Source organism: Protopterus annectens, chromosome 3.part1, assembly GCF_019279795.1.
Source record: "Protopterus annectens isolate FY-2018-M chromosome 3.part1, PAN1.0, whole genome shotgun sequence".
NCBI classification, from domain to species: domain Eukaryota; kingdom Metazoa; phylum Chordata; order Ceratodontiformes; family Protopteridae; genus Protopterus; species Protopterus annectens.
In genome coordinates, this window is record NC_056732.1 from 1,656,278,202 (window position 1) to 1,656,303,220 (window position 25,019).

General features: G+C 46.6%; 1 protein-coding gene across 1 annotated transcript in view; it reads left to right on the forward strand.

Annotated features, from left to right (window-relative positions):
* LOC122798602 (1-aminocyclopropane-1-carboxylate synthase-like protein 1) overlaps positions 1–25,019 on the forward strand; it is a 2,974,588-nt gene that overhangs the window by 2,700,628 nt on the left and 248,941 nt on the right. Inside the window, exon 13 of the mRNA XM_044067677.1 lies at positions 9,304–9,457. Coding sequence (XP_043923612.1) covers positions 9,304–9,457 — 154 coding nt within the window. The remainder of the gene's footprint in view (positions 1–9,303; positions 9,458–25,019) is intronic.

A 25,019-nucleotide genomic window follows, 5' to 3' on the forward strand; every position in this document is an offset into this window, starting at 1 on the left:
TTGCTTTCGTCTTTCAGCATTCCTAACATATCTATATATATATATATATATATATATATATATATATATATATATATATATGTATGTATGTATATATATATATATATATATATATATATATATATATATATATGTATATATATATATGTGTGTGTATATATATAGATAGATATGTAGCTATATAATTGCTATATAATTGCATATTTCTGTTATGTCTGTGGATCTATCTATCTAACTATATATATATATATATATCTATATATATCTATACATATATATATATATATATATATATATATATATATATATATAAAAGTTACATGTAAGAAGACAACATACATTTGCTATGCTAATAGCTGCGCATACCACAAGAGGCCCACTTGCATCTACTTATTCTGAGTTACATATGTTTACAGGCACGTCTTTAGGATTACATGTGCCTTATTCCTTATGACACCCCCCCTTGATGGAAATCGTTAAATGACCCATCGAACACGGTCACCTTTACATGTATAACTTTTGGCTTTACGGCACAGAGGCATTCATTACACAATTATGTGCTTTAGTCGTACTTGCACCAGGAATGCCTTTATGTTGGGCGGATGCTGTAACCAGTACACTATTGGTGTTCTGGCTCATTTATATGTATACCCATGGTTCATAGCTACTCTGACATATGCCTCACCGCTTCCCTTACACAGCAGGCATCCATTCTCCTGCTGGGAAAACCGCAGTACTACAATTAGGACATTCCCTGTTTCCTACTGCTCTGGACCCGTGCTGCGAGTCTACTCACTCCAAGGATATTCATAACCCCTACGCTTATAGTCCTCGCACATATGGGTGTTTGATTGTCAGGGTTTTCATGTGCTGGTCAGGGTTTAGGCTCGGCCGACTGGTGACTAGCACTGCCCTGGTGGTGTTCAAAGATCAGACGTAGCACATGGACAGAGTTTCACATTCTACCTGTGTTTACAGATACAGGTGTTTGGGCACCTCTGACCACGTTATTGGGTCGGCGCTACATAATTTAGGGCGGGGAGTGGTTCCACTGCATAATGCAGGTTGGGGGGGGGTGGTTTCCCTTCCCATTTGACTATTTCATTCATTTATACATACAATGAATATTATTCTGGACATCTGTTATGAAATCACTACAGGTATGCAATAGTCTAGTCAACAGTTGGTTGGTGTACTTCTGTGTACGGACCTCTCTGGTACTCGGGGACTTGTGTCTACAGTGACAGGGACAAGGCTATGACAACTCAGGGACAATCACGGACACTTCTACCATATTAGTACTATTAACTTTGAACATGTTGACAGATTCATAATACTACTAATTGTCTGCAGTTAAATGCGTCTAGTACTCTTCATTGTTGTGAGTAGTCATTCTCATTCAACACCTTTCCCCCAAAGGGCACTGACTTTGTGAGTTTTTAAGGGTCTGGCCAGTTATTGTGCGAATGCTCTGACCATTGGTATCATTGACATTGTCATATGTACGGGTTGTGCTGTATTCCGGTGACTAGGACTTGACCTTTTCACATGGCCAAGATGGGACATTTTCGGAACACACCAGGTTTTACAAGCCGACACATACCCACGGTCAGTACAACGGATAGAACTTTACTTATTTGCCTACATAAAAGCCTATTGTTGTAGTGGTTTATTTGCTTATTCTGTTTTTTGTAACATTTAGGTATTGTAGATACTGCAATAATTATTTTCTGCTACTATTACATAACATATGGGACATACTTATGTCCTACAATCCCAGGACATTTGCCATTTGAAATGTCTTTTGTCAGGACACAACTGTCCAACGATGGACTATCCCTCACAAAGCGGGACAGATGACAACCCTACTGCGGACACCAGATTGTTTGGGCCAACACATAGCCACGGTCACTGCAGGTTTAGAACAGTCATTTGTTTCCTAGCTGTAAGCCTTATACCTTTGGCACTTTTGTTGTTTGCCTGTTTCTTGTACGAATTACGTTTATTCTATCTTGACGTGACTGCTTTAGGCAACTGTTACATGCAGTAAGGTGCATAGTTATTCCCTACCGTCACAAGACATTTGGCATTGTACCATTGTTGGTCAGGTCACACCTACACACACATTAATTGTCCCTCACACAGCGGATCAGGGGTATCCTGTTTACGTCAGTGCCTTCATCACCCTTATACCATGTGCCACTATGCGAATGTGTGCAATATATTCTCCCGCATATTCGTTTTGGGGCACGTGCGTCACGGGCAGGTGTTTGATCCTGGGTAGTAGGTTATGCATGACAACTTATGGCTGGACAGTGTCGTGCACCTCTAATGCACATTCCAACTTGTGTCCGGATATCTACTGGACTGGACTTCATGTCTTCCATTCTAATGTTTACACAGGTTACGTATCCCATGAGGGATATCCAAAAATTGGACTGATCCACAACAAGAGAAATAATGAACATCTTTTTGGCATTACGAAAATGTGCTGGGGGTTTTACATGCAAGGGATACATAGTGTGCAATCCTGCAACTGTCTAGGGTGACAGTACCTACTACATATGCGTACTGGTCACTATGTGTAGCTGTGTCTGCACCAAACCAGTAGGCCAAATATGGCTGGATTTGGTGGACGTTCAGGTATGGGAGCGGGTTGTGTGATGTGGAGGGGATGCTGGGTAGTCCATTATGCATCCAGGTGTGTTGCATTTGTTATGGCCAGTTCCGTCAGGACCAATCTGTGGGTATGTGCCGGTGACATGTCTATACATTTGTCTCGCACATTTCAATATTCATATGTTTGTGGGATTGTGTTCTACAGTATGGCCTGTCTGCTTGTATTGCAGCTGTTTGTACATGTGTTTGTGTTTCTTTCAGCTTCACCCGCTGCTCCCTCATACACCTCCGGTTCACCTATTCTGCATACGACACAGTATCGCCTTGGAGGATTATACCATTACCCATCACCACACACACACAGATTCCTCACACGCCATACATCACTGCTTTGGTTGTTGGCCCATGACACAGCCAGAGTAACACATTGAATACTCTACATGTGTCAGGTATCTGTATGGTTGTGTGGACTACCCTGCCATGTTTGCTTTCCACATGCTATACCTCACGCACATAGGTACACGCCCATACTTAAGTTTCATTACATTGTTGGTATACCCGGGTACTACCCATTCAACTGTGGCACATCATGACAAGTTCGGCTTGTACCGCTGATTTCCGGAATTTGGCAGCCTGTTCTACTCATTGGTAGTATGCCACCTTTTCCTATGTCCAGGATGGGATATATTCCGTACACATATCTGACTGTACTGGACAACACGTCCCCACAGTCAATGGTACGGATAATACTGTTCCTTTCAGCCTACATGTTTCCTTATTGTTGTAGCTGTTTATATGCTCCTTCTGTTTCGTTTACATGCTTATTCTATTTCCTATCACATTTGGTATGTGAAATACGGACATACCTTTTGTATGTGACTATTACATGCCTTATTGGATATGATTTGGACATACGGTCACTAGATATCTACATTTATCATGTATTTTGTTATGGACACATCTGCCCAGCTGTGTACCCTCCCTCACATGGGTCAGCTGCTGACCCTCACCATTGGGCTGGACGTACCTACTGGCGGCTCGCTAACATATGATGCATTTCACTTCCACTTGGTATAGCTGTCTACACTGCGTTGGACTACGGCCACACGGTCTTCCATGTCATTTGTTCGCGGGATAGGGACCTGTTATTCCCTACCGTGCATTTGTGTTTGCTTCTTCACTTTGTGTTCGCAGGAACTTTCTTGCATGCTTTGCATACATTTCAGTATCCACGGACACTGACAGATGTGATTACTATCTTGCAACTTGTTATATGCAAGCATTTTAGGTTGCACGTCGACAGCTGCCATTTCCACTCCTCCGTGCGGCACTTCGACACGCCCTATGCACTTGCGCTGCTTTCCTGTGTACGTGGCTGTGGCGGCAGCGTGCCTTCGTTAATATGCATTTGGTGCTACTGCACCATCTTCACGCCGCACTGTCGGCACAAGCCTACCGCCGTCCTTGCGCCGGGCTTCATGAATCCCGGGGAACATATCTTTATTGCGTAGTCATAAAGTCATTTAAATTTTCAGCTATTCTTCTGAAGTTAACTTCTTGTGTTTCAGTTTCCATTGTTAAAATATATCTAAACAGTCACAATAGTGTAGGCACATTCCTGTTCTATTCCAGTAGGGCATGCTGTGGTTACATTTTAGCTCAATACTGTACAAAATATCTCTTCTGTACCAGCAGTTTGATATTCACATAACATACAGTTTTAATACAGTTGTAACACAAGCATATGAATTGTGTTGATATTCACAGATGACATATAACTATTTACAATATTCCAGATAGCTGGGCTTGCAGTATCTCCTTTTTGACACATGGAGTTACTCACCAGAAAACTACCTAAACACCAGAGACCTTCCAAGCACAAGCATGCTACACCTAATACAGCACCTACAGCACTCAATACACATAAAAGCACAAGCACCAGTATCTCACCAAATAAGCCCCCAATGCAAAGCACATCTAAATCATTTTTTTTAGTCATAGGTGACTCCATTGTGAAACACACAGATGTCCACTCACAAGGCTGGACAAGGAGAAGGTTACAGTCAGCTGTCTGTCAGGAGCCAGGATCCATCAGGCACACAACCCCACTTCACTTTCAAGAATAGCAAGTCCTTAAAACACAGATTATGTTATAAACAAACACAGGTCCCTTTTCCTGTTTCAGAACATAAGGGCACATTTGCATGTAGATCCTGTAGAATTTGCAAATATGTATGGTCTTCAAGTGTAATACACCCCAGAACACTGTATCAACTGGAATTTTCTTTTTATGCTGATTGTCTGACTAAGAATATTGTCTACCTGGCAAAATGCTGCTCATGTGACTGTTTCTATATTGGAAAGAGTAACAGAACTTTAAAAGAATGGGTGATGGAACATTTAAATGATATTTGTAATGTAAAATTGATTAATGCATTAGCTAAACATGTACAAGAAGCAGGTGATTCACATTGTTTTAAGTTTTTGGTTTTACATATTGTTTATGCAAGTGCAAGGGAATGTGATCTGACAAACAACACTGGATATGCAGAACTAAGATGGATTACTGACTTCAGAGCTAACATGCCCCCTGGTTTAAACAGTGCTGTTTCTTTAAAACCAGCACTGAAGAAGAAAAGCTTACTACACTAATTATCTAATTGTTTTTATCTGTGATTGGTTTAAGTGTTGTATTTAAGGCTTGTATCCTTTTGTTTATAGTATGGTCTGAAGAAGCCGATGACGGCGAAAGCGCTTATCATTTTTCTTTTAATAAAGAGTTTTGTATTCCTCAGCCTCTGGATATCTTCTTTTTACATAGATCACACATGAACTCAGTTCATTCAACAACAAGTATCATTATGACTCCATCGTCGTTCATGTTGGTGTGAATGACTTAAGACATACCTCACGGGACTATATGAAGAGAGACATGATTGTGCTCTATGAATATATGTCCCGGGCAGTTATGTCCCTAGCTTTGAACAGCATTCTACCCTCACCTAGGATGATACCCCAGTATAAACAAAAAAATGATTGGCTTCAACAGTTGGCTAAGTTTCTGGTATCATTCTAAGAAGATCCAGTTCCTATCAGCCTGAGACGACATGGTTAATAGACCACGCTGCTTTGACAGCGATGGTCTTCACATGTCACCTCCAGGCTTTTGGTTACTGGCTAAGGCATTTACCTCCCCCATAGTGCTTTTTTTAGGCAAGGTCTCAAGAACAAAATTTCTGACGTGAAAATATCACTCACAAATAAATTAAACATTATGCTGCTAAACATTAGAAGTTTAATTCATTAACTGTACTGTCTGGAAGCACTCCTCTCCCTGGAGGATGTTAACGTCTGTGCAGTCGCAGAAACTTGATTCAAGGCTACAGAGACCACCCCGGTCTTGCATGGCCACAATGCCTTCCACACTTTCCGACCACAAAATGAACATGTGAGAACCAAAGGAGGAGGAGTATCTATCTTCATCAAAGATGAATACACCTATACACTGGTTAGATAGGAAAACTCCATGGAGTTATTCCAAGCTCAACTAACTGTGAGGAACACCCCCCCCCTTCAAGTCATCATTAGCTGTAGGCCCCCCTTCAATGAAACAAGATACCCACGCTGCTTATTTGGATCTACTTGACTCAATCATATTACAACCAAACACTCTAGTTATGGGCGATTTTAACTATCCCTCCAGTGACTAGGAAACTTACATGAGTACCAACATGCTCACACAAAAATTCCTGGTCTTTGTTAACACTAATGCTCTGGAACAAATAGTATGCAACCCCACAAGGGGCTCAAATATTCTTGACCTGGTCATCACCAACATGCGTGACCATTGCACCACCACAAGTATAGGACCCTCACTGGTTAATCTGATCACGTCAGTCATATTTGAAATAGCTATAACACCTGAACCCTTCTTAGGTGAAATCAGGCTAAAAAATTCACCAAAGCTAATTGTACTATCCTAAGAGATGGTATAAATAATGTCCAAGCTCCAGTTCCCACAGATGGCATTGACAACTATATTAAGGTATATACAGATGCACTGTACAAACACTTACACAAATGTATTGACAGCTGTACCTGACAGGATCTAAACAAGATCCTCAAGAAAAAAACAAGCCAATAAGTTATACAACAAGATCAAGACGTCGCTATCCAAGAATAAAAAAGAGCGGTCTTAGCATTGGAAGAGCACCCTCCTCTGTTTGAACAAACAAATAAAACAACTTGTAAAATCCTCTATGAGCAACTTCGAAAAAAAATTTTGCAACCGTAGCTAAAGATACCCATAAGGCATTCTTCAGCTATATCCATTGCCTAAAAGGTAGGACCCAGACATGTGCTGAACTAGCTGTGGATGGCATCACACACACACCCTGATCCTGCGAAAATAGCTAATTTGTTAGCCGACAGGTTTGGTGAAAATTTTACCCACTTTCCCTTCCAAACATTCCACAAAGCATGCCTCTACATCTCCCTCACCTTTCATCTCTAAAGAGCAAGTCATTATTGCTCTCTCCAAGACCAAAAACACAGCCTATGTGGGACCGGATGGCATCCCAGGTTGCATTTTAAATGGTCTAAAACGTGTTAGCAACTCCATTAGGTACTCCTTTCAACCACAGCCTGAGTACTGGTTTTGTTCTTGCTGAGTGGAAAACAACAATCATCATCCCCCTTCATAAAGCAACAGAAGGAACTACAGACCCATAAGCTTAACCAGCCTTATCTGTAAGGCCATCGAACGAATCATCATGGACCTTATAAATAAGGATATAGGTGATCTCTAAACCCTTGTTCCAACACAATTTGGTTTTGTCAAAGGCAGGTCATGCCTGTTAAATGTCACCATAGCCATAGACAAAGGAAGATCTGTGCATATAGCCTACTTGACTTAGTGAAGGCCTTTGACACAATCCCACATTCGGGCATCATTGATAAACTCTCCTGGTTGAATGTCAACCCTTATGTTGTCAGGTGAGTTGGCTCACTGATATATCACACTCAGACAAAGTTGGGGACTTAACCTCAGCCATTAGACCTGTCACTAGTGGGGTTCCACAGGGGTCAGGGGCCCCTATTGTTTATAATATATTTCTCAGAAGTTAAGACCAAAACAGAGGGGGCTGACTAAGTTTGCTGATGACTGCAAATTAGGTGCAATCATTGAATCCCCAAACAATGTCAATATACTTCAAGAGGGACTTACACAAACCAGTAATTGATGCTAAAACCATGGACTCAAACTCAGTACTAAAAAATGCATCATCCCCTTCAGTTAAAAACGATATCCCTGCAGACTATCATATATATAATAATTAAATAACAACTGAGTAGTGAGAGACTTGGAAACACAAGTTGACTGTAGCCTAAACCTTGACCACCATGTGTTTACTGTGGTAAAGAAGGCATTCTATGTTGCACAACTCATTAGCAAAGGCATTGATTCAAGACCGAAAGAGGTCATAACACCCTTGTACTCGACTGTCACCAGGCCAATTATTGAGTACAGTGCTCCCTTTGGTATGTACCTTACCAGGCACCTGCAGCAACTTGAAAGACCTCAAAGATTTCTACTCATGAAAATTCAGGGTCTCCCGCACATGTCATACATTGACAAACTGAAGCCACTCATACTGTAATCAGTTGTGTACAGACTATTTGGGAGACTTGTGCCTGACCTACAGAGCAATCTCGGATCTAAAACTAATGGAAATTATGCACATCCGCAAGTCACGTGGGACAGGGGTCACCAGCTCCAAGGACCTTTCCCTTGGCCTGCAACGTAAGTAGGATCTGATGGAGAGACAGATATGTCTCTCAGAGGTTGCCATTCCTCTGGAATAGGCTACCAGTTCACATCAGACAAAGCCCTTCTATGATCCTGTTGAAGCGTAGCCTGGATGACTGAATGGGAAGCCGTAAATTCCTGCCGGGGGTTTCACCTGTGACCCTCCTAGATATGGGCAGTTGTTGGTAACTAAGATCTCACGTTTAGGCAAGAGCCTTTATATTGGATTTCTCTAGTATTATATTGGGTACACACAGCTAGGCTTATAAAGACCTTCAGGTCAGTAGCCCAGTATCTACCTATAAATCTATGAACCAAATTGAGCACAAAGCACATCTTTCTAACAGCAACTGCTCCACACTGCCCATAGAGAGGTGGCTACTGATGTTGAAGGTATATATGGGATTACCTCTGCCATTAGTATACAATTGCAAACTCATGTCAGACTGGAGCATACTTGATTCAAACCACTTTTTTTTCTTTATAATTTTAGTATTTGGAAATATTATTGTATTTCTGAATGCAATTTAATATAATTGCTTTGCCTTTTCTGGAATTTGGAAGCATGCAATGCATTTCTTTGCTTGTATTTTCAAATAGGTATTAAAATTAGTACATTTATCACTTATGGAATACAGAATCATTTTACTGACTGTTTAATTTAACGTTTTAGAAAATATGCTTTTTTTTGGGGGGGGGTGCACCCACATCAAAGCACCCATGTTGTTAGATAACTTATATATCTGTTTCTTTTTTCGCATCTTTGAATTAAATGTAACATCATCACCACCATTATTGTTGTTATTATTATTATTATTATTATTATTATTATTGTTTAGTTTATCAGTTCACGGACACTAAAGTTTTCCCCCCAGTTTCTCAGTTCACCGACATTTGAAGCTGAAGAGGAATTATGGCAGTCACTGGTTAAGGCGAAAGTCTTCATTAGCCCTGGAAAATCATATGGCTGTTGTGAGCCTGGGTGGTTCAGAATAGTCTGCTCATTTCCAAAAGAAGTTATTTCTATAGGTATGAGATTTCAGTTTTCTTTTTTAAGCTTGCATCTTATGTTATATGTGTTAAATGGACCTTGCTGATGCTGATTTCTAATTCTGGTGTTGACATTAAGCCGATCAAAATTATGTCTCATTAATTTGGTTTGTTTTTGTCTCCTCTGCATACCTCTCAACTTCTTACGGCAGGAAATCTCGACAAAGCCATAAATAATGGGGGGACAAAGGCCCAAAAATAAGGGCAATTTTTAAATATTTCTCTCACAAACAGACAATAGATAGAATAACAGGTTTTGCATTAGCATGAGTTTTCTGAAAGGTATAAAGTCTGAAACTCAAATGTCTGCCATGATTTTTTATGACTTAAATCTTCAATGATGTGCTAGAAAACCACAGTTTTATGAAAAATGGGCCAAAAATATGAGGCAGAAATCTGGACATTCTGCAAAAATCTGTACAGTGTAAAGTATGCTCCACTGATGTTCATCATATTAATCACTGATGCAGTAGCCTTAGCTGGATGGGTTATATCCTGCAAAGGGTAAAACAGCCAGCCAGCTTCCAAAGCTACAGGGTACCTTTCAACACACACAGACCACTAGGCAGTTCAAGTTTAGCTGCCTGAAAACACAGGTTTGAGTACCAAGCCCTTCAGTGCTTTCCTGCCACCAAAGAGAGTGCTTCTCTGCAGGCTTTTGAGGATTGATGGTCACCTTGTGAGGTTCCTTTGCTGAGCAGGTAACTCCCCTTTGGGGAAAAATCTTACAGACAAAAATTTGTTTATATGTACTTTCCTGCTTACAAAAGTTATTTGTATTTTAATGGACTGTGACAAGACTTGATACTTTTGAATGGGAACACACTTTTCCTGTCAGTTTATTTTTTTTAAGTATATGAAAAACATTTTTTTCTGTGGAGAAATTGTGTTTATTTACTTTACTGGAAACTAGATTAAAGCATCAGTGATGCAAAAGGTAGTGCACTTGCTTCTGGTGCAGAAAGCTGTAGGCTCTTTTCCCACACCAGGTAGATCTGTTGCTGACACTACGCAGCATAAGGGGGAAGGTGCTTTACTCCTGAGTGTGTAGTCCTTCGGATGAGACATTAAACCAAGGTTCCATCTGCTGCTTTAGTTGGTGGAAGCACAGTGGATGTAAAAGATCCCACAGCACCAATCAAAAAGATTAGGAAAAGTTTCCTGATGCTCTTGCCAAATTTCCTGTAGTAGTATAAATACTACCTCGGCTCTCCTCTGAAAAGATGCTAGTAGACTAGTGGGACTAAACTGTTCAAAAAAGAATAAAACAGTTTATACAATTTTTGCTGTGTTTTTGTGGGAAAGAATTAACTTTTCACAACTTTAAATTTTTATAGGCTTTTGTCTTGACTGTGGAACAAACTACCAGTCCCAATGTCGGTCCTTCTTCCAACCACAAAAAGAAAAAGTTAAACAAACAGTCCTTGCCAAAACAGCAGGCTAACAATTTGACTCGGTTGCAGGCAGGTGACTCTGCTGTGACCAAAGCTGATTCCTCTGACCACTCATGTTTTACCTCATCTCCCTTTGGTTTAACACCTACAGCTACTGTGGACCGGGGTCACTCACATCCTCTGTGGCTGTAGGGATCCCGTCAGTGGGTATGAGAGAGCCACTCTTTGCTGGTCTTATTAAAGGGAACAGGAAAGCTTCACTATTCAATCAGAATGCTCTGCCCATCCTTGGGGAAGCTGCTGTTGCCATTAACAACACTGTTGGCCCCATTTTCCCTGACAAAAAAGAAAGTGAAAAGTAAGCATGTATCTATTCCTCAAATTTCTCTAGACAACATTAGTTTACTAGATTTTGCTCAGGTCTAATTCAGGCTATTGATTCTTTATGTAAGGTGGTTTCTGGTAAAAGAAAGATGGATGCTTCTTTTCCTGAAGAGATTCAAGATTCTGAATATGGACAGGAAGATGAAGGGACAGACGCTGGGTTTCTTTCTCAGATTTCTGATTCAGACTTAGAAGAAAGCACAGTATCTGAGTCTCCATGTGGGGTTTTCTCTTTTTCTGAGGCTTACTTCCAGAATGTGCCAGTGTTTTCAGTGGGAGAACACTGAAGTTTCTCAGTCCCTCGAAAAATACTGCGAGCTATTTAGTACACATGGAATTTCAAGAACTTTCACCCACCCACAGGGCTGTCAGCTTTGAAGGATGTGTGTGTCACTGCCTGCAGTTTCCTGACAGCCTGCTATCCTTAAAAAGGCAGACTGTATAAAGTTTCTCAATCTTTTAAGTTTTTATACAGTCATTCCAAACCTCACCCAGCAGCTATAGCTGTAGTTAATTCTAATGCTGTTAAAGATTTAGATATGATGTAGTCCTTCTCATTCTCCCTCACTGATGGGTTAAGTAGCCGATCCTCGGATCCGAGTCTGCCAGATCTTCCTGACTTCAGATCCGAGTCTTGAGCTCCTCTCTCTTCCCATAATGCACTGCACTACCTCTAACGCCCCAGATCTCTTTTGTCGCCAGACTGATAAGATGGATGATTCTGCAGACTCTGGCTATAAAGACTTTCATTTTTTTCTTTCTATGTAAGTTGTTTCTTTTTAATAATTAGTCCTTCCTCCCTCTTAGCTCTTTGTTGTATTAATACTGGTATAATTGCTTCTTGTGGTTACAGGTTATTTCTGTACATGTTCTTTTCCTTGTTCTGAATTGCTGTTAGGTTTTTCATGCCCATTGACATGCATTTGTCTTACTGGTCTTCGTTATCTTAGGCCATTCTTGCTTTCTCTCCTGTGATGTCAGTGTCTGGACTGGTAGGTATTCCTATAGCTTTTAGGTATTGAAGTTTGTTTGGTGGGACATTGCATTTAGCAGTTGTGCAAGTTCGGGCTGATCTCTTCAGGTTTTGCCCCTTCCTTTTCTCGGGTTCTAAGGGAGTGGTGTAGTGGGTTTCCTTTATTTACTTAGGTCTTCTGTTTTTGATTACAGCCGATAAGAATTCACTTTCTGGCTGTTCTTTTTATGGTACCATGCTCACTATTCTGTCGAAAAGCAGCCATACCTCTCACTGTTTAGTTTCCTTTCCTTTTCCAGTATATCCAGCTCTTGCTTCTCCTACATTGTGCGTTTCTGGCTGTTATTTGGGCAGTTGGTGGCTCAGCTGTTGCCACCTAGTGGTGGTTATTTAATCTGGGAGTTTGTGTGGTTTTGTAACCTGGCTGAAGACTAGTCTAGTCCCTTCAGACCTTCTTATCCAGGCCCCTTATCTCGGTGGGCTGGGTCCTAAGAGACTGCGGTGCATGTTCCAGATCAGAGTGCGGGTCTCTCTCCTTTTTCTGAGAGTCTGTTTAACAAAAAAAAGAAAAAGTTCCCGAGCAAACGTTTCTTTTCTGATCTGTGAAGCACTGTTTTTCACTCTGTTCGATCTGGTTGAATTACTAATCTGGATGAAGCCATTGATAATGGGCAGTATAGCATGAAATACGGGCAACTTTTTAATTGTAGCTCTTATAGACTTAGAAAAGTGTTAGAATAACTGGCTTTCGTATTAGCATGGACTCTAAAGGGTATTATGTCGGTAACTCAATTGCATGTCATTTTTTTCTGTCTTCACCCTTGACGTTTTGTGTATGATCTGCAGATTGCCTCTATAAACACACCAAAAATATGAGACTAGCATGTGGACATTCTGCAAAAATCTGTACAGCTAAGAAGTGTTATCCTGTGTCACTGTTTTCGTTTGCTGCACTGTTCATGACTTTTTTTCTTACAGGGAGATTTTTCAGTTATTCAAGCCTGGGATGTGTTGCTTGCTTCTTGGGGCTCAAGCCCTCACCTTTGGAAACAAACCAGCTATCTCTAGGAGCTCAGATACATGACTGAATCTCAGTTTTCATAGAGCCTCCTTCAGATCCAGACTTTTCCCTCAGATCTCATATGTTGGCTGTAATCAAGCACTGCAGATTGCTTGGTGTCAATGTACAGGTCTTTGGATCTTAGCTTCGGATCCAAAGATCCTTGGACTCCCTTTGGATCCAGTCCTCTCAGATCCCACAAATTGGGCATAATCAAGCTCTGCAGATTGCTTGGATCCATCAGTTGGGTCTGTGGATCCTAGCCTTTGGATCCTAAGATCCTTGGACCCCCCCCTTTGGATCCAGCCCCCTCGGATCCGACAGATTGGGTGCAATCAAACTCTACAGGTTAATCTGAAGTAGGTAATAAGAAGTTATGTACTCACCATAACGTTCCATCTGAAGTAGGGACTTCATTTGTCAGCAACCTTTGGGATACGGATCCGCTCTCAGATCCGAGCCGGCAACTTCTATCATAGCATAGATCTGAGCTCCTAGGTCCTCCCCTTACCCATAATCCCCTGTCTACCCTGACTGACCTCAGATCTAGTTTGCCACTCTTCAAGCAACAGCTAGATTCCAGAGCTCTTGGCGTTTTTTGTGAGAAAAAAGTTTTCTTTCTTCTTTTCTAATTGAGTGTTTGTGTGTGCATGGTAGGTTTACCCTTAAAGCTAAAACTTACTATTTTTAGCTTTCTCAGCTTAAATTTTAATTTAAAATTTTCAACCCTCCCCCGCTGGTCGTAGCGTGTGTGTGTGACTTGAGTATAGGGGCCTAGTGAGTGTGCTTTACTTTAGTTATGTCGGAGGCCCCTAAAGCCATTTTTTCGAAATGCACCGAGTGTGGTCACAAGCTTTCACCGGCTGATGGCCACACTCGGTGCGTTAGGTGCCTTGAGGTTGAACACCTCTCTTCGGGGTGCGCGATTTGCGCGGCGTTCAACCCCAGGGCACTTAAGGATCGGAGGTCGAAGCTGGTTCTGGCGGGCCTTTTACCCCCAGACTCTGCTTCGGCCTCCGGTACTTTGGAGACTGCTACCCCCCGGTAGCGGTCACTCCTGCCTCCCTTCCTCTGACCGGGACTCAACCTCCCGCTTTGGCTCCGGAGGATAGGGAATCCAGGAAAGAGAAGTGGAGGGAGAAGCACCTTAAGCGGCTGGCCGAGGACTCTTCATCGGCCCCGCCCGCCAAGAGGGCTTCTCCGTCCAGGTCTTCTCGGTCTCCTCCTCCTCAGATCCAATCCCCTTGTTTTTCCCCGGGACCCGAGGAGGAGGTGACCCGGTCCCCGTCGAGGTCATCGAGGCGGCACTCCAGGTCTGCCTCGGTGGCCTCTTCGAGGTCCACCTTTAGCATGTCAGCATGGACCGGATGATGACAAGATTCATCCAGGCCCAGATGCAGATGGGAGTGCTCTTGCCCCCCCCCCCCTCGTGGGGGGAGCTCGACCCCTTTTTTCGCCCCTATTGCTCCTTCTCTGACCCGCATTCCGGGGTCAGAGCGCTCGGAGCCGAGCCACGTTGGATCCGGGGGTGGGTCGGAGCCGACCATGCTGGGCACGTCGGCTCCGACGGCTCCCTCGAGTTTGATCCGACCTCTTGGAGCCGTGGGCCGAGCTTCGGATCCGAGGGATTCAGTGTGCTTTTGGCTCCGTCCCAGTCGGAGCACACTGGTCCTTCGGATCCGACGTTCTCGGCGCCGGGTCCGATCCCCGCTTCGGATCCGAGTGGGAGTCGGGTCTCGGATCCGTCAGAGAGCGGCTCCCCCTCGGCTTTCGCTGTGGTGGAGAGGGCACTGTTGAGTGCTTCCAGGCCTCCGGTCCTGGCTTCGGCTCCCTCCCGTACTCCTTCTCATCTGGTCCTGGCTCCCCTCATCCGGCCCTCGGGGCAGCCTGCCTCAGCGCCTCTAGGAGTTCCAGTGGAACAAGATATAGTCCGTGAGGACTCCTCAGACAGCCCCCCCGAGGAGATTCCTCACAAGGCAAAGTGCAAGAGGAGGCACATAGACTTCCCTGAGAGTCTCACCGAAGATACGGACTTAGATGAAGGGGAAGGCTTCCCTAGGTCACCCCCCGAGGATGTCTCCTTCGGAGACATCATGGAAATGCTCAAAATCAGGAGTGGGTGGTCTGCCCCCAAGGCTTCCTCCGATGAGTCCATATTCCTTGAGGCGTTTGAGGCAGGACCATCTACCTCTTGGGTGTCCCCTCCACGCGACCCCTTGGTGGATCTCATATCCACTAGGGCTTGGAAGGAACCGGACACCGTAGAGCCAATCCCCAAGTGCCCGGACAAAATTTTGAGCCCCCCTGCAGAGAGATCACACTGGAGCAGAGGTCCCCCTGTGGATGCCATGTTGGTGGCTGCAGCCACCAAGAAAGAGTTGGCTCAGGAGAGCCCCACGGTTCATCCTCCGAGCAAGGAGTCTCGCGCGATGGACCATCTTGGGAAGCGGGCCTTCAGTTCAGCGACCTTCTCTATGAGTGCCTTGAACTACATGGCACACGTTATTCGGATGCAGCGGGATCTAATTAAGGAATACGCTGCTTCCCCCCCAGGGTCCATGTCGGAGGGAGACAAGGATCTGTACTCCTCCCGAATGGCCACCCTCCCCTCTATTTCTATCACCTCTATGTGGCTGTTGTCTCATGCTATGGTGGGAGCCGCTAGAGCAGGTGGAGTCGGGCTTGTCATGAGGAGACAGGCCTGGCTCCGTCACTGTGACTTCTCTGAACCCTTTAAGGCATCATTCGCGAATGCCCCTTTTGATGGTTCTGCACTGTTCGGCAAAACCGTTCGTAACACTCTTGTCCAGAGCGAGAAAGACGGGAAGACTTTGTCTGCCGTCGGAGTCCGCTTCTCTGTGCCCCAGAGGTCCTTTTCTAAGAACCAAAAGGGTCAGAAGAAGATGTGGTTCCGAAAATCGCATCAATCCCAGTCTGCTCAGGACAACCAGTCCTCTCATGGCAGAGGAGGACAGGGAGGACGCCGCCCCAGAGGCAGAGGGGGTCCCAGGAATTTTGGGTCCAAAGAACCATTTTCTGGGAGGCCCACGCAGAACCCCTGAGGGGTTACCCGGCTGCTCCACTCTGGAGGCAGTCGGGGGGCGTTTTTCGAGGCACCTAGCAATGTGGGAGTCCATAACAACGGATCGCTGGGTGCTTCGTATTATATCCAGAGGTTACCAAATTCCCTTTATCGTAACCCCCAGAATCAGAGGCCTCCCCGATGTACCACCCAGTCAGAGGGAGGCGGCTGCTGCAGAAATTCAGCAGCTTCTGCAAAAAAGAGCCATCCAGCCCGTCCCCTGAGATCAAATCGGATCAGGGTTTTATTCCAGGTTCTTTCTGGTGCCAAAAAAGACGGGGGACTTGAGGTCCATCCTCGACCTCTCTTTCCTAAACCTGGCGGTACCCAAAGAAAAGTTCCGAATGGTCACGTTGCAATCCGTCCTCCCCTTATTGCGGGAGGACGACTGGATGTGCTCCATAGACCTCAAGGATGCGTACTATCACATTCTAGTGGACAGGTGTTCCAGGAGGTTTCCCTGCTTCCGGCTGGGAGCCAGTCACTTTCAATTCAGGGCCCTTCCCTTCGGCCTCACCTCAGCCCCCAGGGTGTTCACCAAAGTCCTAGCGATAATAGCGGCCCACCTGAGACTCCAGGGAATTCAGGTCTTTCCATACCTGGACGACTGGCTCCTTACGGCCCCAACAAGGCATCTACTTTGTTCATGCAGGGATTATTTCCTCAGTCTGGCTCCACTATTAGGATTAACCATCAACATGACCAAATCCTCTCTGATCCCTACACAGGTGTTGGATTTTATAGGGGCGAGATTGGATTCCAGACAGATGCTTGCGTTCTTGACTCCAGATCGGCTTTGGAACCTGATGTTGCACGTGCAGGCCATCCTTCAACTGCAAACTCCTTTGGCAGAATTGGTCCTGAGGGCTTTAGGATCTATGGCGGCTGCAATCCCTCTGCTGCCATTGGCCCGGTTGAACATGAGGGTCCTGCAGTGGACCCTCCAGGTACAATTGTCCCTGTCTCGCAACCCCCTGTCTCATCCCATTTCCTTAAGCAAGGTTTGCAGAAGGTCGCTCGTGTGGTGGCTCCAGTCTCCCAATCTCCACATGGGACGTCCCTTCTCACTACCACCGCCAGTCGACACAGTGACCACGGACGCTTCTCGCCTGGGGTGGGGGGGCATTTTTCAGGCAGGACAGTCCAAGGCATGTGGAACAACGTAGAGACCTCTTTGCATATCAACGTCCTAGAGATGAGGGCGGTGCTTTTGACGTTGCAGGAACTACACAACTCTCGTCCATTAGGGACGATTGCAGTACAGACAGACAACATGTCAGTCGTCTGGTACATCAACAAACAGGGGGGAACCAGGTCTTACCCCCTTTGCCGTGAGGCCATGAGAGTGTGGGAATGGGCGATTTCCACCAACCGCTTTCTCATAGCAACGCACATTCCGGGACGGTCCAACATTCTAGCGGGCAGGCTCAGTCGTACTATCCTGACTCCTTACGAATGGTCTCTCAACCCTCGAGTTGCAGAGCAAGTATTTGCCCGATGGGGGCAACCTTGTTGCGATCTTTTTGCCTCTCCTTCAAACATCAAATGCAACGATTACTTCGCTCTGATCCCCCTCCGGGGGAGTCCCCGAGAGACTCTCTAGTTCATACTTGGCCTCCCGGTCTGCTTTATGCTTACCCTCCTCTTCCCCTGATGTTGAAATTATTGCATAAAGCCAGGCAGTTGGGGAGCAAGATGATCCTCATTGCCCCATTCTGGCCTCATCAGACGTGGTTCCCTTACCTATGGTCTCACCTAGTGTATCCACCATGGAGTCTGGATTCCCTCCCGGATCTCATTTCTCACCCTCTCGATCTTCCGACTCCGAACCTGGTCAACCTCAAGCTGACGGCTTGGTTGCTCCAGTTCCACTCCTCATAAGGACTCCCGGGATCTCATCACCTGTCAAAGCCATTCTTGTAGCAGCTCACAAGCCTTCCACCAGGAGGGTTTATCAGAGTAAGTGGAAACGCTTCACCATTTGGGCAGAACACTGTCGTTTAGACCCTTTTACAGCTCCAATAGCGTCGGTTCTAGATTTTCTAACCTCTCTCTTTCACCAAGCGGCTAGTTCTTCCACAGTCAAGGTACAACTTGCAGCAATCTCATACTATCACGTGAGGCAAGAGTCTGGCCCTCTTATCACTTCCAAACTGTGTAAGAACTTCCTCAATGGTACCTTCCTCCTTAGGCCTCCAGTCAAAGAGGTGGTACCTCCATGGGATTTATTCTTAGTCTTACAGGCCTTGACTGGTCCCCCTTTCGAACCGGCGGCCACGGTTGATCTCAAATTTCTCTCTTGGAAGACAGCCTTTTTGGTGGCCATAACTTCAGCCAAAAGAGTATCAGAATTGCAAGCTCTTTGTATCAAACCACCATATTTGGTCTTTCACCTGGATAGGGTTTACCTCAGGATCAATCCGTCCTTCCTACCTAAGGTATCTTCAGAAGCGAACATCAATCAATCTATCAATCTTCCAGTGTTTTTCCCCAACTTTCAAAACAAAGGTGATTACAAGCTGCATTCCTTAGACGTACACAGACAACTACGTTTTTATATTCATAGAACTGCTGATCATAGGCAATCCGATCAGTTGTTTATCTCCTTTGCCAAAAGTAATTTCTGAAAACCAGTTTCTAAAGTTTCTCTCTCTCGATGGATCTCGAGTTGTATTCTCTTATCATATCAGAGCTCGAGAAGGCCTGCACCTCAAGGAGTCCATGCTCATTCTACTAGGGCCATTGCCACATCTGCGGCCTTTTAAGCTAGGGTTCCACTGGATGACATTTGTTCCGCAGCCACTTGGGCTTCATCTCACACCTTTATCAGCCACTATAAAATAGATGTTGTCTCCCGAGGTAGGGCATCCTTTGGCTCTGCGCTGCTCCGGAATATCCTTCTATGAAGGCCACCCAAGATTCAGGTAGCTGGGGACTCTGTCCCAAAGGTTGCTGACAAATGAAGTCCCTACTTCAGATTAAGAAGTTATGTACTCACCATAACGTTCCATCTGAGTAGGTATCTTCATTTGTCTGCAACCATCCCCCCCCTCCTTCCCCCTGACCAAAATGATCGTTCTTGTGGTTATTAGCATCTGTTCCCTTTGGGACACTTTTATCAGCTGTGCTATGGGGCAAACTTGATCTGAGGTCAGTCAGGGTAGGCAGGGGATTATGGGTAAGGGGAGGAGCTAGGAGCTTGGATCTATGCTGTGATAGAAGTTGCCGGCTCGGATCCGAGATCAGATCCGTATCCCAAAGGTTGCAGACAAATGAAGATACCTACTCAGATGGAACGTTATGGTGAGTACATAACTTCTTAATCTGAGTAGGTGGCTTCATTTGTCTGCAACCTGTGGGTCTTTGCTCCGATATCAGATCCGAGCTGGCAACTTGTTTCATAGCTCATGGATCCAAGCTCCTAGCTCCTCCCCTCACCCATAATCCCCTGCCAACCCTCCATGACCTCAGATCAAGTTTGCCCCTCTATAGATACCCAAAAAGGGTATTCCAATAAAACAACTCACATAGATCCATCTTGAAGGCCAGGGGGAAGGAGGGGGGGATGGTTGCAGACAAATGAAGCCACCTACTCAGATGGAACGTTATGGTGAGTACATGACTTCTTAATCTGAAGTAGGGACTTCATTTGTCAGCAGCCTGTGGGACAGAGTCCCCAGCTACCTGAATCTTGGGTGGCCATCATGGAAGGATATTGCAGAGCACCGCAGAGCCAAAGGATGCTCTCCCTCTGGAAATTATGTCCAGTTTGTAGTGGTTAATAAAGGTATGAGATGAAGCCCAAGTGGCTGCCGAACAAATATCATCCAACGGAACTCTAGATTTGAAGGCAGCAGAAGTAGAGATGGAACGAGTGGAATGTGTGCAAACTCCTTCAGGTGCGGGTCTCCCAGAAGTTTGGTACGCTAAAAGAATACATTGGGAAATCCAGCGTGACAAGGAGATTTTCGATACTGCTTTCCCTAAATTAAATTTGGCAAAGGAAATGAACAGCTGGTCGGATTGCCTGTGACCAGCAGTCCTATGAGTATAAAAACGCAGCTGCCTATGAACATCTAATGAATGCAGCTTGTACTCTCCTTTATTCTGATATTTAGGAAAGAAGACCGGTAGATTTATGGATTGATTTATATTGGTTTCTGATGCTATTTTGGGAAGGAAGGAGGGATTGGTCCTGAGGTACACTCTGTCCGGATGAAAAATCAAGTAAGGAGGTTTCACAGAAAGGGCTTGAAGCTCCGAAACTCTTTTCGCTGAAGTAATGGCTACAAGGAATGCTGTTTTCCAGGACAAGTATTTGAGATCCACTGAAGCGGCAGGTTCAAATGGTGGAGCAGTCAGGGCTTGAAGAACTAGTGAAAGATCCCAAGGGGGTACGGCTTCTTTTATAGGGGGTCTGAGCAAAAAGGTGCCCTTGAGAAAGGTTTTACACAATTTGGCCGACATCAAAGGCCCTGTGTCATGTCCCACATGGTAATGGGAGATGGCAGCCAATTGTACTTTGACAGTTGAGCAACTAGCGCCTTCCTGAAAAAGTCCAGTTTGGAAGTCTAGAATGGATGGAAGAGGGGCCGTAAAGGGATCTAGATTATGATGCTCCACCCAGACGGAAAAACATTTCCATTTACTGCGGTACACTTTCCTGGTGGAAGGTTTATGCGCTGCCACGAGGATGGCTTTGACTGGTGAAGAGATACCAGGAGTCCTAACTAGGAGTGGAACTGGAGCAACCAAGCTGTCAGCTTCAGACTGTCCAGATTTGGGGTCGGCAAGCCCGACGGATGGGAGATTAGATCCGGACTGGGATCCAGAATCCAGGGGGGATTCACTAGGTGAGACCACAGGTAAGGGAACCAAATTTGCCGAGGCCAGAATGGGGCAATGAGGATCATCCTGCTCCCCAACCGCGAGGCTTTCTGTAAGAGCTGTAGCATCAGGGGTAGAGGAGGATAGGCATAAAGTAGACCGGGCGGCCAAACATGCACCAGAGCGTCTCTTGGAGTTTCCCCTGGAGGGGGAATCAGAGTGAAGAAATTGTCGCATTTTGTGTTTGAGGGAGAGGCAAAAATATCGCAGCAGGGTTGCCCCCATATTGCGAATATCTGCTTTGCTACTAGTGGGTTGAGAGACCACTTGTAAGGGGTAAGAAGGGTGCGGCTGAGTTTGTCCGCTAGGATGTTGACCCGCCCCGGAATGTGCGTTGCAATCAGAAAGCGGTTGGTGGAAATCGCCCATTCCCACACTCTCATGGCTTCGCGGCATAGAGGGTAAGATCTGGTTCCCCCTGTTTGTTGATGTACCAGACAACAGGCATGTTGTCCGACTGAATTGCAATAGTTCCTACGGGGAGGATATTCTGAAGTGCTTGCAACGAGTACAGCACCGCTCTCATCTCCAGAACATTGATATGCAGGGAGGTCTCTGTATCGTTCCACGTGCCTTGGACGGTCCTGCCTGACTAATGCCCCCCCCCACACCCGAGGAGGGAGGCGTCAGTGGTCACCGTGGCGAGAGGGGGAGAGGTGCAGAAGGGTCAGCCCGTATGGAGATCTGGAGCATGAAGCCACCATAATAGGGCCCTCCTGCAAGCCTTGCTGATAGCGATGGGGTGATGTAGAGGAAAGGACAGAAAGGACCATTGCACTAGAAGGGTCCACTGTAGTACCCTCATGTTCAGACGGGCGCATGAAAGGAGCGTTATCGCTGTCGCCATGGAGCCCAGCGCCCTCAGGACCAATTCCGCCGGTGGTACTTCTGACTGGAGGATGGCCCGCACATGAAGTTGCAAATTCGGTAGTCGTTCCAACGTCAGGAAGGCTCGTAGATCTCTGGTGTCTATTCTGGCTCCTATAAATTCTATGACTTGTGTCAGGGCCAGAAAAGATTTGTCGGGATTGATGGTGATACCTATTTGGGGGGCTAGGCGGAGAAAGAAATCTCTGGCTGAGCAAAGTAGATGCCTTGTTGGGGCGGTCAGGAGCCAGTCGTCCAGGTACGGGAAGACCTGCATTCCCTGGAGTCTCAGGTGGGCCGCTATCACTGCTAACACCTTGGTAAACACCCTGGGGGCTGTGGTGAGGCCAAAGGGAAGGACCCTGAACTGGTAGTGACTGGTTCCCAGCCGAAAGCGGAGAAACCTCCTGGATCGTCTGTCCATTAGAATGTGGTAGTACGCATCCTTGAGGTCTATAGAGCACATCCAATCGTTCTCCCTTAGAAGGGGGAGAATAGATTGAAGAGTGACCATTCGGAATTTTTCCTTGGTTACTGACAGGTTCAAATGGGACAGGTCTAGAATTGGTCTCGAGTCCCCCGTCTTTTTTGGCACCAAAAAGAACCTGGAGTAGAACCCTAATCCGAGCTGGTCTTGGGGGATGGGCTGGATGGCTCTTTGTTCTAGCAGCTGCTGAATTTATGCGGCTGCAGCCTCCCTCTGATCGGGTGGTACATCGGGGAGGTATTTTAATTTGGGGACATGAAGTATTGGAATTTTGTACCCTCTGGATATAATTCGAAGCACCCAGCGGTCTGTCGTGATGGACTCCCATGCCGCTAGGTGCTCCGAGAAGTGCCCCCGACTGCCTCCAGAGTGGAGCAGCCAGGCAACCCTTCAGGGTTGCTGCGTGGGCCGGTCAGAGAAAGGTTCTCTGGACCCAAAGTTCCTTGGAGCCCCTCTGCCCCTGGGGTGGCGTCCTCCCTGTCCTCCTCTGCCACGGAAGGACTGGTTGTCCGGAGCAGGTTGGGAGTGCTGCGATTTCCGGAACCACATCTTCTTCTGACCCTTTTGGTTCTTTGAAAAGGACCGCTGGGGAGCAGAGAAGCGGACTCTGACGGCAGACAATGTCTTCCCGTCCTTCTCGCTCTGGACTAGTGTCTCGTGAACCGTTTTGCCAAACAGGGCAGAACCATCGAAAGGGGCATTCGCAAAGGACGCTTTAAAAGGCTCCGCAAAGTCACAATGCCAGAGCCAGGCCTGATGTCTCATGACTAGGTCCGCTCCGCTAGCTCTAGCGGCTCCCTTAGTGGCGTGGGACAATAGCCGCATAGAGGTATTCGAAATAGATCTCAGAGTGGCCATTCGGGTGGAGTACAACTGTTTGTCCTCCGCCGACATGGACTCAGGGGGGGAGGCAGCATATTCTTTGATAAGATCCCGCTGCATCCTGATGACGTGTGCCATATAGTTCAGAGACCTTAGCGAAAAGGTTGCTGAACTAAAAACTCGCTTCCCTAAGCGATCCATCGAGCGGGACTCCTTGCTCGATGGATGGACTGAGGGGCTCTCCTGAGCTAGTTCCCTCTTCGTGGCTGCCGCCGTCAGCATGGCGTCTACGGGGGGACCCTTGCTCCAGTGTGACCGGTCTGCGGGGGGCCTCAGTATCCTGTCCGGGCGTTTAGGGACTGGCTCCACGGTGTCCGGGTCCTTCCACGCCCTGGTGGTAATAAGGTCCACCAGGGAGTCGGCCGGAGGGGACACCCAAGAGGTAGACGGGCCTGCTTTGAATGCCTCCAGAAACACGGACTCGTCGGAGGAAGCCTTGGGGGCAGACCACCCACCTCTGATCCTAAGTATTTCCATGATGTCTCCAAAGAGACATCCTCAGGGGGTGATCTTGGGGAGCCTTCCCCTTCATCCAAGTCCGTGTCCTCATTTAAGGACTCAGGGGAGTCCACGTGCCTCCTCTTGCATTTGTGGTTGCGAGGCACTTCCTCGGGGGGGCTGTCCGAGGAGGTCTCGCCAGCAACATCCTGTTCCAATGGAACAACCTGGGACGTCGAAGCAGGCTGTCCCTGTGGCTGGGTGATGGAAGCCTGGCCCAGCAGAGAGGGAGTGCAGGGTGGAACCGAGACAAGGGCCGGAGATCCGGATGCTCTCGACAGAGCCCTCTCCACTACATCGAAGGCCGAGGGGGAGCCGCTCTCCCTGGGCTCCGAGAGCCGACTCCCACTCGGATCCAATGAAGGGATCGGAGCCGGCGCCGAGACCATCGGATCCAAAAGACCAGTGTGCTCCGACCTGGATGGAGCCGAAGGCACACTGAATCCCCCGGATCTGAAGCTCGGCCCACGGCTCCAAGAGGTTGGATCTGACAGACTCGAGGGCAGAATCGGATCCGAAGTACCAAGTACTGTCAGCGCCAACCTACCCCCAGCTCCGACGCTGCCCGGCTCCGAACGCTCCGAACCCGGGTAGCGGGTCGGAGAAGGAGCAATTGGAGCAAAAAAAGGTGTCGAGCTCCCCCCTCCCGAAGGATCTAAGTCTGCATCTGACATACTATAAGTTGATCTCGATGAGACCACCGAGGCAGGCCTGGAATACCGCCTCGATGACCTCGATGGAGATCGGGCCTCCTCCTCCTTGGGTCCTGGGGAGAAACAAGGGGATCGGAGCCGAGGAGGAGGAGACCTTGAAGCTGTGGAGGGAGAAGCCCGCTTAGCCGGCGGGGCCGAAGCGGAGGCCTCGGCCCGCCGCTTGTGGTGCTTCTCCCTCCGTTTCTCCCTCCTAGCCTCCCTGTCCTCCGGCACTTTAGCGGGTGTTTGAGTCCCGGCCGGAGGAAGGGGGGCAGGAGTGGCAATGACCACAGCCTGTGGTAGTGCCACGGGAGGAGCAGGGGCCGGAGCCGAGT